Genomic DNA, 15,356 nt, shown 5'->3' with positions numbered 1-15,356 from the left:
TGTATATGTCTTCATCCGAGGCAAGCCCTAAGGAGGGCCTGGCCGGACCCGGCGTGCTGGTAGCGGCGGAACGAGCCGGGGTTGAAATTTCCCAGCCTGGAGTTGAGCTGGGGTTCCCGCCCTACGCTTAGCCCAACTAGGACTAACAAAAGTAAGCGAGCCCCACCTTCCTTGGGTAGAAATCACGTGCCAGGTCCAACGGAAGTAAGTTTTCCGAAGGCAAACGATGATGTCACTGAGCTAAGCCCAATCCGAATTCGGTCTTCAGTTTCGTCCCCCTTGGATGAATTTCTCACTTCACATACCCATCCCATCACAGACTCACACACACTCAACTCTTCCTCTCTCTTTAATCTCTCTAACCTCTTTAACCTCTTATCCACTATCTCCTCTTCCCCCTCTCTCCCCCCAAAGTCATTGTCCTGCATGTCTCATGACCTCCCCTCCCCCAAATATCCCCCCGGCTGGGCGTCCTGGCTATGAGAGAGAGGGGTTGGATCCTGCCCGGGACCATGACGCTGGCCGTCGGGCCCGTGAGGTATACAGTATATTCCACCCCCCGAGCCTTATCCCGCCGATTGACGAGGATGCGACTTGGCCGCCGCTCGAGTCCGAGATTCTTCCGCATGGAGCTCTCCCGACTCGACATCCCTCCGCCGCCGCCTCCCCCCACTTGGACGCAGTAGACCCCGGACATACTGCCCCTTTGGTGCTCGAGCCACATCTTGGCCACCACAACGAGACCCTGACATCCTTTGCTCAACTGGCAGCCCTGCGCCTGGATGTTGAGCGTGTCCTCATTAGGTATGTATCTGATGCATACCGATTTCGATGACCAGGCCGAATACGACTACCTGCGATCACGTGATCGTTTTACCTCTCTTCTATCTTCCGGTCCCCTGTTGTCTCTGGTTTTATTTTTGGGTTGATCATTATCTAGCGTCTCCGATCAGGACTCGCAGTTCATCATCGCCCAAGCAGCACAGACCAGCCAGGGTGATCTGGATTTGCAGCATCTGAGCGAGGGGGTCTGGAACGGCAATACGCGATTGTCCCTGGACGACTGGATTATGTGCAGGGTATGTCTCCCTTCTCTCCACAAAGGCAACAATCCTCTCGGGCTGGAACAATCCCAACACTCGCAAACAGGACACACTCGACCTTCCTCCATCTGATGCAAAGAATGGTAACTACTCATTCATCGAGGTCAACGACCTGAGCACCGACGAGCGGTATCGGGATCTTCCCTTCGTGCGCGGGGACCCCTGCTTCCGCTTCTACGCTGGGACGCCTCTGACCGGGGAGAAGGAAATCAACATTGGCTCCATCTTTGTCCTAGACAAGAAGCCTCACGCCGAGGGCCTGACGGCAGTTGAGAAGAAAGCCTTGGTGACCGTCGGGGCACTCGTCACCGAATATCTAGCGGTCAGTCGTCAGGCCACCGATGGACGTCGTGCGGCCCGGCTCTCTCGCGCATTGAACTATTTCGTTGAAGGCAGCTCAGCAATGCAGGAAAGATCGAGTGCCCCTACCACCCCCGCTGCCTGTACAGGCTCGTTGTCGTGGTCGACGCCGCCACCCGCTCCCTCATCCATTCGATCTGAGGGTCAGCGATCCGCTGAGTTTCCCCCACGCGGTGGGATTAGCGAAACTCGCTCGAATCAATCTCAGAGTACGCGAAGTCAGGGCAAGCGGGCTTCCCGCACGCGGTCTTCCCGCACGCGGTCCACTTCCCGTGAAAGGCGGGAGTCGGTTGCCTCCAGGTCTGAGGGAACCACCAGCACTGCGCAACATCGATCATCAGGGAGCTCCACGGGGTCTCTCTGGATGTTTCAGCGCGCAGCCAACCTGCTTCGCGAGAGTCTAGAACTGGGTGACGATGGCGGCGTGATCTTCCTCCGTGCGGACCCTCATCTATTGCACGAGACCAAATGGCGCACAAGCAGTAGCAGTGGCAGTGAAAAAACCCCCCGTGATACCAATCTGCCTCATGTGCTGGCAGCGTCCACCTTGCGCGAGCCCTTCGCTTCACAATCTGGTGGTTCTAGAAGTACACAGTATCCCGCATCGGAGTTGAACTTGGAATTTCTGCACCAGCTACTAGAACGTTATAATTATGGACGACTGTGGTCATTTTTCCGGGACGGGCTCCTCTCCAGTTCTGACGATGACCGACCAGCACAAGCGGAATCCCATGCAGCAACCGCCGACCAATCCAAGGGGATGAAAGCATCCGAGAACTCAACACTCAACCGCTACTTTCCCGGCGCCACGCAAGTCTTATTCGTACCTCTCTGGAATGCAGCAGATTCCCAGTGGTTTGCCGGCTGTTTCTGCTGGAACACACTAGAGACGCGTGTCTTTAACCCTACTGTCGAACTGAGCTCTGTGCTAGGCTTCGCTTCATCCATCATGGCGGAATACAGTCGGATGCAGTCCGTGGCCGCGGATCGCCAAAAGAGCCATTTCATCGGTAGCATCTCGTAAGGCGCCCTCATCTCTTTTCATGATTGTTCTCGGAGCACATTGAACGACTGACCCAACGACTGTGTCAATTCCAGGCATGAATTACGGAGCCCTCTTCACGGAATTATGGCCGCCGGCGAGTTTCTGCACGGCACCCGGTTGGATGAGTTCCAGCGATCTTTACTGGACACCATCTCCAACTGCGGCCGCACCCTGCTGGATACCATGAATCAGGTTCTAGATTATAGCAAAACCGTCTCCTCGGAGCGGGGCCGCGCGCACGCCAAGCGACGCAGCGCTAAGCGAACCAACTCTGGTGCCTCGTCACTACTGGACACCTCGGTGGCTACGGATTTGAGCGCGCTGGCCGAGGAGGTCGTAGAAGGCGTCTACTTGGGCCATGCCTATGGGCAGAGATCTATGGCCCCTTCCGACTGTCCGGAGATGGCGACGCCGCAATCGCTGCCTGATTCTTCTGCGTCGAACCCCAACCCTGATCGGCCCGCAGTTGAAGTCATCCTCGACATCGCGCGACACCACTGGGTATACCAGACCCATCCAGGTGCATTGCGACGGATTATCATGAACTTAGTCGGGAATGCTCTGAAATACACGGAGGCGGGGCAGGTCTCTCTGGCAATGGAGGTAGTCGAAGTGGCGCCAAGAAAGGCTGGGGCTAACGGTTATAAACCTGGAGAAACTCTGATGCTGACAGTATCGGACACGGGCAAAGGCATTTCGGAGGAATTTCTACGGAACCGTCTTTACACCCCATTCGCGCAGGAGGATCCACTGGCCGTAGGCACAGGGTTGGGGCTGTCTATCGTTCGGAGTCTTGTCAAATCGTTGGAAGGCAACATCACATTCCACAGCTCTGCCGGCCAAGGGACCACCGTCAAGGTGTCGATTCCGCTCACTCGCCCGGGCCTGGAAGACAGCTCCTTGGAGCGTCAGTTCCAGGATCTAACGGTGCAAGGAACGAAGGGCTCCGAGCCGATTGGGAAGCATGCTGGTAGACGCGTGAGCATTCTCCTTGATGGAGAAGCGGACCAACTCTCGTCATCTCCACGTTGGTCAATCATCCGTCGCTACCTGGTAGAGTGGTTTGGAATCGAGCTTGTCCCGCCCTGCGGCGACTCACCTGCGGACTTTATGCTTGTGGATGGAACTACAACTGTCACACTCGGCAGTGAAGACATTCCACTCCCGCCGATTATCGTCGTTTGGGACCCATCGATCTCTCCCTCGAGTCCGCTGCCAGAGTGGCTATCTTCAGCCCCTACCGTGAACTTTGTCCGTCTGCCGTGCGGACCCTGGAAGCTGTCTGCTGCAATCGAGCGCTGCCTGAACCAGCAATCCGAGACCTCTGTAGCCCCCCCGCAAGTGCGAGCGTTGCCCGCCGTGCAAGGCGACCTACCTCTGGAAGCGACTACTCAGACCCAGTCAACCCTGTGCCCTCAATGCCAGAACGAATCACCACAAGAATCAACTGTGCAAAGAAGCACGCGAGGCCCACGCGTCTTGGTGGTTGAGGACAATCCCATCAACCGCAACCTCATCCTGACATTCCTGAAGAAGCGGAATCTCGCTGCTCTTGAGTCGGCCGACAATGGCAAACGCGCTGTCGAAGCAGTGGAGCGGGCACAGCAAGGCTACGACCTGATTTTCATGGGTTCGCTCCCCTTCCATTTCGCTTACAGTTTAAATCACACCACTAACTGCAATAGACATTTCCATGCCTGTGATGAACGGCTTCGAAGCCACCCGCGCCATTCGCGCCCTAGAGAGAGAACGAGACAGCGGCGTCAAGGCCAAGATCATCGCTCTCACCGGTCTCAGCAGCGCAGAAGACGAAAGGGAGGCCCTGAACGCCGGGATGGATATGTTCGTGACCAAGCCCTTCTCATTTGAGAAATTGTCCGAGTATTTGGATAAATGGAAGCAGAACGAACTATGAGGGCGGATTCACATGTTCAGCTATATTCGCTCTGGTCCCAGCATGACCTTTGCCGCCACTTTTCTTTTCTCCCAACCCAGGATTCTTTTGTTAATGTTTCAAGTTGACGACGGCTTGAAGACGTTGATTTGAGGTTTGAGCTTTGTTTCTTCAGCGAAGGGTCTGCGGTTGGTGTGTCACGTATACGGCTATGGCGCACGATACCCCCTTGCATTGGCATCTTAGAGCTTTTTAATGTTATCTACTCATGAGGATGGGACATCAATTGATTGTGTTGTTTCTCATCCCTACCAATTTCTGCATGAACGGTCTGTCATTGGGGTTTGGCGGCCCACGAACGTCGAGGTCAATGGCTACTGTGATATGGCCAATCTTGTTTGCCAGGATCATCCATCAATTAGCACGACTTATGAGCCTGGCCAGATAAGTTACGGTTCTCCGATATCGATATACGGTCCTAGCAAAATCGTACTCTTGGGCCTTATATCAATATATGCATCAGCTCTACTGCAAGTACATACATATTGATACTTTTCGTAACCTTTCAGTCGTAAAAGAACAATCTATCATAGATAGTGTTTATAGATATCTATTCCTTATCTACGTAAGTCCTCTAGAGATTGAACATATATATTCTCTAAGAATTCCCTGGAGGTCATGCCTGATCTTATGCCACTGCCTCAACGACCGCAATATCATTCTAGATACCGGCATTATTGAACAGAATGACTGTCTCAGAAAGAAAAAACGTGTCGAACCCCTTCCCCAATGAGTCAATCGTTACTCGACTGGTTCATCTGGCAAAGGCAATCAAATGAGAGAATATTTGCGCAATGATAAATCCAGTGTTATCCCCCTTGTGTGGATCATGGCGGAAAAAACCATAATGACTCCACCGAGATCGACAGCACTATCGATTTTTAGTGGGAAGCCACCGAGGTCAACAGGCTTGCAGTCTTCCAGCAAACTTGGATTCTGATCGAGGTAACTGGCGCAAAATCTGCTCCGTACGAGGTAGTTGTCATAAATTCTACGATCCAATGGAGATTGTCATCTTATTCCAATGCTTTGTGGCGGTTGCAACACTAACCGTCTGCATGTATCATTTTGATGGGATGTTAGATCATTTGCTGGACTTAGACTCTACTTGATCAAACTCTTGAAACGGGGGTTTAATGAACGTGTCTGTCAAGGTGACGGAGTAATTGGCATAACCATTCCAAATCATGTCTCCTTCCACTACATATATTCACTAGCAGTCTATATATGCAGATCTACAATCAATCAGACTTTGTCCGCTTCGACGTCGTCGCACATGTTCACGAACAATGCGTACAAGACTGCATATCTAGCGATATTCACTGCAGGTCTCAAATGCAACCTCCTCTATAACTTCAGGATTTCGTTCGTGACCTGCTTGTACAGGTCGCCAATTGCTCTATTCGGTGACCACTCGGCTTCAACCTCGAACTTTCGACCAGCCACAGTTCCGTAGAACTTGAAGGCAAGTGGTTCATCCTTGACCAGAGCATGGGTGTGCACTCCGACCATAATCTTCTCGATATGGAAGACCGACGAAATCGCTTTCTGGATCTCGTTCACCACATCCTGCAGCTTCTTCATTCCACTCTGCCAGTCCTCTTTGAGCGCCTCGAGACCCGCCTGCATCTGCTCAATGGTGTTGTGCACTTCTTCATGAACCTTCAGCTTGTAATTGTACTCACGTTGGAGCTTTGCCAGCTCCGCGTCTTCCTTGATGCGCGTGATAGCTTCGTCCGCTGCTCGGATATCGGCCACGAGATTCGGCCCGTTTGCATCGAGCTTGGCTTGTGCCTCGCGAATTGCCTTCTGATACTTGCTGTTCTCGTCCTGCAGTGCCCGGAGGTTGTCAATTGCTGCTTGAATCTTTCTGTTTTCCGTGTCGACAAATGCCCTGATGAACCCGTCGACTCCGCCACCTTGAAGAAGGTTGTCTACGCCCTTGGCAGCATTCTCGACGGCTTCCGCTGCTGTCTCAATACCCTTGACGAGACTTTGAAAGGCATCAGAGTTGATTGTGGCGTCGAATCCCTTGGCTGTTTCATGGTAGACGTCAGTGGCTGCTTTCACGATTTCGTGGGCTGCTTTGGCTGCCTCGAGTCTTCCGGCCTAATTATGTTTCATCATCAGCTCTTCGATCTATCTTTCCAACACCTTGATATCCCTTTCGTCGCAAGTCTCTCTCGGTTGCTATGACCAACTTACCCAGTATGCAAATGTGAATCTAGTTCTGTTAGCTTTTCATCATCTGCAAGGTACAGGGAGAGAACCCTACACATTGGCGTTGCACTTCTGCTGATAAACCCATTGCACTGCCTTCCACGACTCTGCTTCGGCTGCTTGCTTCTCGTACCAGGCCCCCTTCGCCAATTCCACCCGCTTGAGGAAGTCAGTTCCGTATCTGTTGGCTTGCTCTCTCTTGAGTCTCTCGAGCTCTCTGCGGTTGCGCGCCTCTTCTTCCTTGGCCTCTTCTAGCTTGTCGCTATACTCCTTTCTCTTCTGTCGAATGAGAGACTCCTTTTCTAATTCTGCCTGTTTGACCTTCTGCTCCAGCTCTTGCTGGGCCTTTTCTTTGTTCTTCTTAGCAGTGGCCACTGCGTTTCGTAACCGTGAGATTTCGGTCTCTGCCTCCTTTCGTTTCTTTTCCTCCTTCTCCAGCTCGATCTGTCGCTCGCTGCGTTTCTTCTCCAGCTGTTTCCGAGCATCCTCTAACGCTTGGGCAAGCTTCTCCATCTCGGCCTGCTTCTCACCGACCTTGTCGCCGATAAGCTTCTGCATCGCCTCAATGCCTTCCGTGCCCATCTTCTCGAGCGTCTTGATCATGTTCTTGACACTCTCACAGATCATGTCAAAGAGGTCGCCCTCAATCTGGGCTTGGAAGTAGAGGCCCTGGTTCGCCAGGTCACGGACACTATTGAAGTCCCTAGTAGTCGCCTGCAGACTGATCTTAAACGCTTCGGTGAACTGCACGGCAATGTAGGCGTTGAACACTGGGGTCTCCGTTCCCAATTGAATGTCCACGAGAGCGACTAACCCAATGCCAAAGCATGTCACCATGCCGTCCACCTTGATGACCTGCTGATCTTTTGTCATGAGTACCACCATGCTGGCGCGAGGTTCGCCACTCGCCGACGACACCACGAGAGGACCCAGGCTGAAGTTATCGATGGCGCCTTTGAAATCCAGACCCACTTCACCAATGTCCAACTCAAATTCAGCCTTCTTGCCGAATGCCGTCAGCTTGCCGCCGCCTGAGATGCCACGAGGGTACTCTTTGTCGGCGATTGTGGCTCCTGTCGAGATGTACAGCTCGGCATCCGTGAACACAAATGTCTGCTCGGCTCCACGCATCTCCCTCAGGGCAGGAATGTCGGCTACCTTACCGGCGACGTTGATGATCTCGATGAGATCAACCTTGGAAATGTTGACGGAGATGAGCTGGTCATTGGGAAAGTGGCTGATGACCATGTCTGCCCCAGCGTGGAAATCGCCGACCTCGATCTGGCCCCCGAGACCGAGTTTCCTTGTATCTGTCAATGGAAATTCCGCGCATAAGACAGGATCAGGAATCAATGCAGACTTACGAAGGGCCCACTTCGAGGAATTTGGCATACTCGATGAGAATTTCGACTCTGAAATCTGCGATAGTGACCTCCTTGCTGATGTTAAAGGGATTCACCCAGGGCTGCTTAGTCGCACTGCAGAGATTATGAGCATCGCAACTTCTACGTGTTGTGGCCAAGCAGGATATCAACTTACATCTTCGCAGATGCTTCGAGTAACCCTGCCCGCACCATTCCTTCAAGGACCAGCGGATCCTGACCTGATTCCATCAGGATGGTCAACACGCCCTCCAGCGATAGACTAGGAGACTTGCTGATCTCAATTCCGACTCCGATATTGCCAAGCGTGACGGTCTCGGAGAAATGTATCTATGGAACCTGGAGGTTAGTTGATACAAAGGTAGGGAAAGAGAAACGTACATCCATGGACTTGGGCAAGCAGATTTTGAGATCCAGTCCCTTCTGGATAGTCGCGCAGAGGATCAGCCCATCGACGGTCTGCTTGGCGAGGTTGTTGAGCTCGTCGAGAGGAGGGATGGTGGCACAGAGGGAGATTCCTATCCCCCAGTCAGCATCATAACGTGGTACTGCGATCATACACATGGTCCAGAGCGCTGATTGACTCACCTTTATTAACCGGATATTCCATGGTGTTCAACTCCTCGATTGTCTTAATTTTGCCGGATGCTGCAATCAAAGCGATGTTGCGCAACTTCAACTTTCCAATCGAAGACCCCTTGAGCGTGTCACAAAGCTCCTCAAGACTGAGATCTGTGTCGGCCAATCCATAGAGCACCCACTCGCGTTCCGAAGCCTTCTTGGACTTCTTGTTGGTCTCTTTGCGCTCTGTAAGGAAGACGACGGTCACAGTCACTCCACTGAAAGTGACCTTCCCTCGAATGGAGAATTTGCTCGCCCGATTATAGACAATTGCCTTCTCTTTGTCCGCCTCGCTCTTGACGAGCTTCTTTCCTGCAGGGCTCTCGTCCTTCGATGACTTGGTAACTGTTCCATCACCAGCCTCGGTGGTTGAGTTTTCCACAGACTTGATCTCGCCCTGATCCCTCTGCTTCTTATCTGCCTTGGGCTTGGCTCCAATGAAGATATCGATCCTGGCCTCGTTGATTGTGACACCAGCATCCTTGATCTCATAATCCTCCACGCCACCTTCGATAGTTAAACCTGTGCTATCGATCTTGATCAAGCCGTGCACGCTTTTGACGTCGTTAAAGCTCACTTTCCCAGAAAGCTCAAACGCCCATTCCGTCTCTTCCTCGTCTTCTTTCTTCGCCACAATCTTTTCTTTGGCTTTTGCATCTGTCTTGTCCTTGCTCAATGCAGTGGGATCTTGTTTCTTATCTTTAGCTCCAACGGTCGAGTTCTCCGCCTTGGCTTCGTCGTCAAGCTGCTTGTCTTCGGGGCTATCCCCGTCAGCTTGAAGTGTTTCCGTCTCTTTTGCATCGGCTGCCTTTTCTTCAATTCGCTTCGTTTCGTCTTTCGTTTCTTCCTTCTTTGCATCTCCCTTGCTTTTGTCCTGCTTCTCTTCCTCTTTCTTCTTCTTCTTCAGTTTGCGGCCAATGTTGAGATGCAACTCCTCGAATGTCAGATTGTGGTCCTTAATCCCATCAGCCTTGGGCTCGACTCCGTTTATATGCGCATAAATCTTGAGAATTGATTCGAGCTTCAAATCTCCCACTTTAGCATCGAAGTGGTAGTCTTCTATTGCTGGGCTTAGTATGGGTTTCTGCAATGTAAATTGTCGGGTGGACTCACTCCTGGAAAGCTGGCCTTTGATCGCCAGGGTAGCATTCTTGGGCTTTTCTTCTTCGTCTTCCTTGTCGTCCTTCTCCTTGTCTCCTTCCTTGGACTCCTCATTATCTTTGGGCTTGCTTTCAGCCGCCGGCAAAGCCTTGGTCTCAACGCCGGGAGTTTTCTTGTCACCTTCGTCATCCTTGCCCTCTTTCTTACCTGCATCATCTTTCTTTTCGTCCTTGTCCAGACTGCCCTGGGGAAACTCCAGGGATCCAGACACAGTCAGCGTACAGGTTTCTTTGAACTCTCCCGGTGCAAACCTTGCGCGCAGTTGGGCTTTCTTCATCTGTTCCACGAGATAGGATTAGCATCTGAGGGTATGAGCCCGTTAGTGAGTGATTGTCTTACATCCAGATTTGCCACGCCACAAAAGTTCTTCCATTTGCCCACGTCAATGACCACTGCGAAGCTTGTAAGTTCCAGTGTTCATAATCCTGAGAGCTGGAAGATGATGCCGCTTACACTCATACTTGCTCCCACCACTCTTATCGTCTGTCTTTTTGGTCTTTGCTCGTTTCTCTTCCTCGTCGATAGGTTTGTTTGAGTCTTTATTGTCAGCTTTGTCCTTACCTTCGTCCTTAGTTTTGGCAAGAGAGCCGTCATCCTTCTGTTCAATCTTCTTTTCTGACTTGTCAGTTTTCTTGCCTGCATCGTTACTGTCGTCCTTCTTGTCTTTATCTCCTTTCTCGGTCTTTTTGTCCTTGTTTTCCTTGCTGTCCTTACCGTCCTTGTCCTTCTTCTTGTCATTTTTCTCCTCCTTCCAGTCACCTCCGCGGATCCAGTATCGTGCTTCCAAAGTTCCTTTTGACTTGGGAAGCTTGGTGATGTTCAGTTTACCAAAGATTCCAAAGCCCAGCTTCCATTCTTTCTTTTTGTCTTTTTCGTCCTTTTCTTTATCCGACTTGTTCTGCATAGATCTCAGTTTCTGCAATCAGAACATTAGAGCAGATACTGTGTGCGGTACGTACTTTATCTTCTAACTCTTCTGTATCGGCATCCTTGGATTTGTTCACGGAATCCTCTGCTTCTGGCTTGGAATCATTATTCGAGACATCTTCGGCTGCCACCTTCAACGATGTAGGCTCCGAGACATCGTCGGGTTCCCCACTCTCCTTCTTCCCTTCTTTATCATCCTTCGTGCTGTCAACCTTTTTGCCATCCTTCTTGTCATCCTTCTTGTCATCCTTCTTCTCTTCTCTCCTCGCCGACAGCTCGATACCCGCCGTTTTGAACTCTAGAAAGTCCCACTTTGGCAAGGACATATCGACGTAGGCTTGCAACACGAGCCCGTCTATCTTGGGCTTCTTGCTCCAGTCTCTCTCCTTGGCAATGAGAGCGCTGATCCGCAGCTTGGACGGTAGAGTTGTCCCCTTGTCGCTGCCGAAGACGTTCTTCAGCCCGTCTGCGACGAACTGCAGGCCATCTTTGAACTCCAGATCCCCCTCGAGTCGCAGCCCCACTGGGAACAAACTATCCTTCTCGGTGTTGCTGTAGGTAAACTCCAGGTTCTTGATGGGGAGTTTCTGGATGGTCGACTGCTCGATCTCCGGGAAGAGGATTGCGAGTGGGGACTCCATGTCCTCCAACTTGATCTTTTCCTGCACGGGCTTGTCTTTGTCGTCGTCCTTGTCCTTGGTTTGTTCATCTTTCTCTGCTTTCTTAGCAGTATCATCGGACTTTTCTTCCTCGGTCTTTGCTTCGGGCGTCTTGGAGGTCCCTGCAACCTTGTCTTCGGCCGACTCCTCCTCATCCTTCTTCGTCTTCTTCTCAGCCTCCTCCTTCTTCTCCTCTGCACTTTTGAAAGAGTACAGCTTCGCCTTGAGCCCCTTGATCCCAAAGAAATTCTCGATATCACCGCTCAAGACATACGAATCCACCGGCGCGGCGCCGACCTCGCCCTTGGTCGCGCCTATCTCCTTGCCTACATTCGGCAGGGCAATCGGCTTCGACTGCTGTGGGAAGGTGATCGCGGAGTCACTGTCCGCTGGCAAGAGCAGCATCGACTGACCGGCCGTCTTTCCGATGGGAGCGACCAAGAGCGAACCCCCGCCACTCTGCACCCCCGTCACCGGCACAGGCAGGACCTTCAGATCGCTGTAGAGATCATGTCCCTCGTGCCCCGTCGCGGGATCCCCCGAGGAGAGGGCCTCACCCACCACCAGCGAGACGTTCTTCACGGTCGCGCCGCCGATAATCAGCGCGTCGTTGATTTCCGTGTGTGCCGTGGTGGACCGGGACATTGCAGTCCAGCCCGCCAACGGGGAGACTCTGGAGATTGGTTTAGCTCGCGTGGTGGTGGATACATCCGGGGCGACGGTGAGGTGGCTGCGCGCTTTCTGGTCGGTCGAGGCCGCGAAGATGTCGAGGCTACTTAGGGAGGCGAAGTTGCCGCTGGCGATGAGATCCTCCCCGAAGGAGGCGAGCGAGACCAGCTCATTGTCGCGTGCCATTGTCCTTCTAGTCTGGGGGTATTTGTGTCAGGGGATATTTTCCTGGTCTTGGGGGGAAAGTGAAGAAGGAATTTGCCAATTCCTGTCGTTCCGGTCAGCCGCAACCGGCACAACCGGCCCTCTTATAGCATTAGCAGCCACCTGCACGATTATCGCTGTCAGTGATTCGACTGTGTTTCTCAGCTGAAGGTCCCAAGTGGATCTGTGTATCGGTGCAATCGCCGTTCCTTCAGCTCGGAGGTGGGGACTCGATCGCCGATCAGCAGCCGCGCTGGCCAGTCGAGGTGTTGCCTGTAGGCGAGGGCTCCACTATGCGGGGAGAGCTGAAGAACTGACGCTTGCTTCAGCCCAGCCACCCACCTCTCTGGTTCGTTGACACTTGGCACGGTTTCTTGCTTGTTGGGCTGGGGAGGTGGATGCGTCACCGTGATCGGTGGGTGTTGGTTTAGGGCTTTGGTTGGTGGGAGCTGAAGGCGCCAAACGTATCCGATCGGCTGGGCTGGGATTTCTTCGCTTTGTGCTCCTCCGGTCGGTTTGACGGTGGATGCTAACTGAGAAATCAGAAACTACCTCTGTGAATTGCTCGTTGAGGGGGATTTGCCTTTGTTGTTGTTTTCATCGGGAAGAAAGAGTAGTATCCGTTGATATATATTATTTTTAGCGCTGAACTGGACGCTTTCCGTGCAGAACCCGTAAGCCGGCCAGAACAATATCAACAACAAGACTGGAAAAGTGATCTGTCTAAGATAATTCACCTACGATGTTCATTCCAGCAATTGTAACATCCACCCCTTCCAGACAAGACACAACCCGCCCATACAATCACATCCGAGCCGTAGATCCCAAACCTGAGATCCCAGCCCCATTGCACAGGCTAAACAAAAATAGGATTCTAGTAGGCAAATCGATTGTCCGGATCACACTCGCTCTGCAACGCCCGTAGCCTCTCCAACCGCAGTGGTGAGGTCCAGTGAATTAAATAACGAACCATAATCCTATCACCCTCTCAATGCTTCCAAGTCCCCCCGAATCGACGAGCACACCCCCTCGACAAACCCCACCTCCTCGTCCACCGGCACATCCAGCGCCCCAGCCTGCCAACTCACGGTGCACACCAAGTCCCCCCCCTGAACACTCACCAGATTGAACATGAGCGCCCCACTCGTCGCATTCCCCGGCTGCGAAAACACCATCATCGAGATCGTAGCCCCCTCCGCCGCGTCCGCCCCCCCGCTGCCATTAAAAGCCCGCAAGTTGCTCACTTCATACGAACAATCCCGTCGGTGACCCAGTTTTGCTAGTGTCCAGTTCCGTATACTCGGGGCGTACCGCAGCAACCCCACCGCCTGATCCTGGAGACTCGCTGCACACTCCGCCAGCCGCTTCGTCATGGCACTCGCCGCCGCCCACATCTCCTCCGAGAATGCCGGGGAGGCAGCCTCCGCCGCGAGACGCGCATGGCGGTCGTAGTGCCCACCCACAAACAATCCCCAGGTCTGCGGCGGCTGCCCGATGGAGGCGCGCATGTCGACTGCAGTTCCGGAGACGAAGTTGGTCACAGTGGGGTCCGGGAGAGCCTTGGAGAGCGCCCGGACGATGAGCTGGTGCAGGAGTCCGGTGAGCTTGGCGTCATGGGTTCTGCAAGCTTGCAGGGCGCTCTCGAGCAATGATGCGTTGATTGTCAAGAGCTTGACGCGCGTTTGCTGCGGGGCCTGCGGATGGAAGAACATGGGAGACCCGGTCCATGTACCCGCGTCAAGATGGGTAGCGTGTGCGCGCAGGCCGAGTAGCTTGGCCAGAAATGTCGGCAGATACGCAGCGAGCAGGGGTTTCAGGAGGAAGCCCCAGGATATTGGCAGTCGGTCTGGGGTATCGAAGGGGGCGGGGATCGTGCGACCCGGTGGGAGAGTCACCACGGGGGAGGTTTCTCGAGTGCAGGTGGACTCGAGGGGTCCTCGTAGTGCCTTTAGAAAAGTGCGGTGGAAAGTCAATCCGACAATGCCATCGCCCAAAGCGTGCGAGAAGGCGAATGCGATGAGGCAACGCGCGACGGTGGAGGGCGAATCTAACGGCAGGACGACGATTCGCCAGGGGGGTATGTCGGCTGGCCAGGGTCGGTCCATGATCGGTGGCAGAGTCCTCTCAAATGCAGTCGCTTCGTCTGTCTCGCTGGTTATCGCTGGGTCATCGTTGATGATAGTAACGTGGTCCTCGAGGTTCACAATAGTCACAGCTTCGTAGGCGGGTTTCTCTGTATGCTTGTCCGTGACCACTATGCTCAGGTGCGGATGCTGTAGGACGCACTGTCTCAAAAGGGGGATAAATGATTGCGCTGACCGGACATCCATGTCGCGAGAATGAATCTCATAAACCGCACCAATGACCACGGCGTGGTAGAACCCGAGGTCTTCCCGGCTGATGGTGCGGCGTTCATTGGGACCTTTGACGGGGTCAGTCTAGAATGTGCTGGCTGCGGGGGATGACCTACTTGCCAACCTCAGAAAAGTTCTTGACTCCGACATTGTGGTGATCATTGCAGATGGCTGCATACAATATCAGATGGTTCAAATTCGGCCCTCGCGTGGAATAGGGGTGGATCACTAGTGCTTACCCACGGAAGGACAGACGCTCCGGGGCGGTCAGTGTTTTTCGTGGTGTTTTTACCCCACATTATAGCGAATTGAACTTGTGGACACAGATTTGCACTTTCGCCAAGAGACAAGAAAAACTGCACGAGTATATTGCATCAAAAGAACCAGTCTGTGTTCGACTTGCACAAGAAATGTTCACCCCTGGGGAAGTCTCTCCAGAAGGGACATTTCTCAGCTCGACCCGCCATCCACCACATTCAGGGCCTGAAACCCTAACTGGATCCAAGACACTGCGATAGAATTCCTGTCGACGAGGTTACAACAAGACCACTGCTTCTAGTGAATACGATCTAGGGTTCTTGTGTTCAGAGTAGAGATCTTCAGTCAGAGAGGTCACACTGCGAACGCGAATACTTGGTTGAGTGTCGTCCAATCAGTGGTAGCTGGGGTTCATGGAACAGTAGGGCTTGTCGACTTG

At 53.0% G+C, this 15,356-nt stretch overlaps 3 protein-coding genes across 3 annotated transcripts; 1 reads left to right on the top strand and 2 right to left on the bottom strand.

Moving 5' to 3' along the window:
* Nucleotides 1–433: 433 nt before the first annotated feature.
* BP01DRAFT_374952 (hybrid sensor histidine kinase/response regulator) lies at nt 434–4,423 on the top strand (the record flags this gene model as incomplete). Its single annotated transcript, XM_025576866.1, has 6 exons — nt 434–804; nt 941–1,079; nt 1,150–1,957; nt 2,003–2,483; nt 2,562–4,138; nt 4,194–4,423. 6 exons carry the CDS (start codon nt 434–436, stop codon nt 4,421–4,423), a joined length of 3,606 nt encoding a protein of 1,201 aa, XP_025430076.1.
* A 1,298-nt stretch (nt 4,424–5,721) lies between these two features.
* BP01DRAFT_343380 (uncharacterized protein) lies at nt 5,722–12,287 on the bottom strand (the record flags this gene model as incomplete). Its single annotated transcript, XM_025573512.1, has 14 exons — nt 5,722–6,571; nt 6,740–7,985; nt 8,047–8,160; nt 8,222–8,394; nt 8,446–8,582; nt 8,653–8,962; nt 9,032–9,292; nt 9,398–9,744; nt 9,799–9,882; nt 10,027–10,123; nt 10,186–10,238; nt 10,408–10,744; nt 10,890–11,482; nt 11,633–12,287. 14 exons carry the CDS (start codon nt 12,285–12,287, stop codon nt 5,810–5,812), a joined length of 5,169 nt encoding a protein of 1,722 aa, XP_025430075.1. The 3' UTR covers nt 5,722–5,809.
* A 998-nt stretch (nt 12,288–13,285) lies between these two features.
* On the bottom strand, nt 13,286–14,809 carry BP01DRAFT_392898 (uncharacterized protein; the record flags this gene model as incomplete). Its single annotated transcript, XM_025578187.1, has 2 exons — nt 13,286–14,727; nt 14,776–14,809. The coding sequence occupies 2 exons, from the start codon at nt 14,807–14,809 to the stop codon at nt 13,286–13,288; spliced, it is 1,476 nt and encodes a 491-aa protein (XP_025430074.1).
* Nucleotides 14,810–15,356: the final 547 nt, after the last annotated feature.

The sequence above is a fragment of the Aspergillus saccharolyticus genome (genome assembly GCF_003184585.1).
Source record: "Aspergillus saccharolyticus JOP 1030-1 unplaced genomic scaffold BP01scaffold_22, whole genome shotgun sequence".
NCBI classification, from domain to species: domain Eukaryota; kingdom Fungi; phylum Ascomycota; class Eurotiomycetes; order Eurotiales; family Aspergillaceae; genus Aspergillus; species Aspergillus saccharolyticus.
This window is presented reverse-complemented; position numbering and strand designations above follow the sequence as displayed.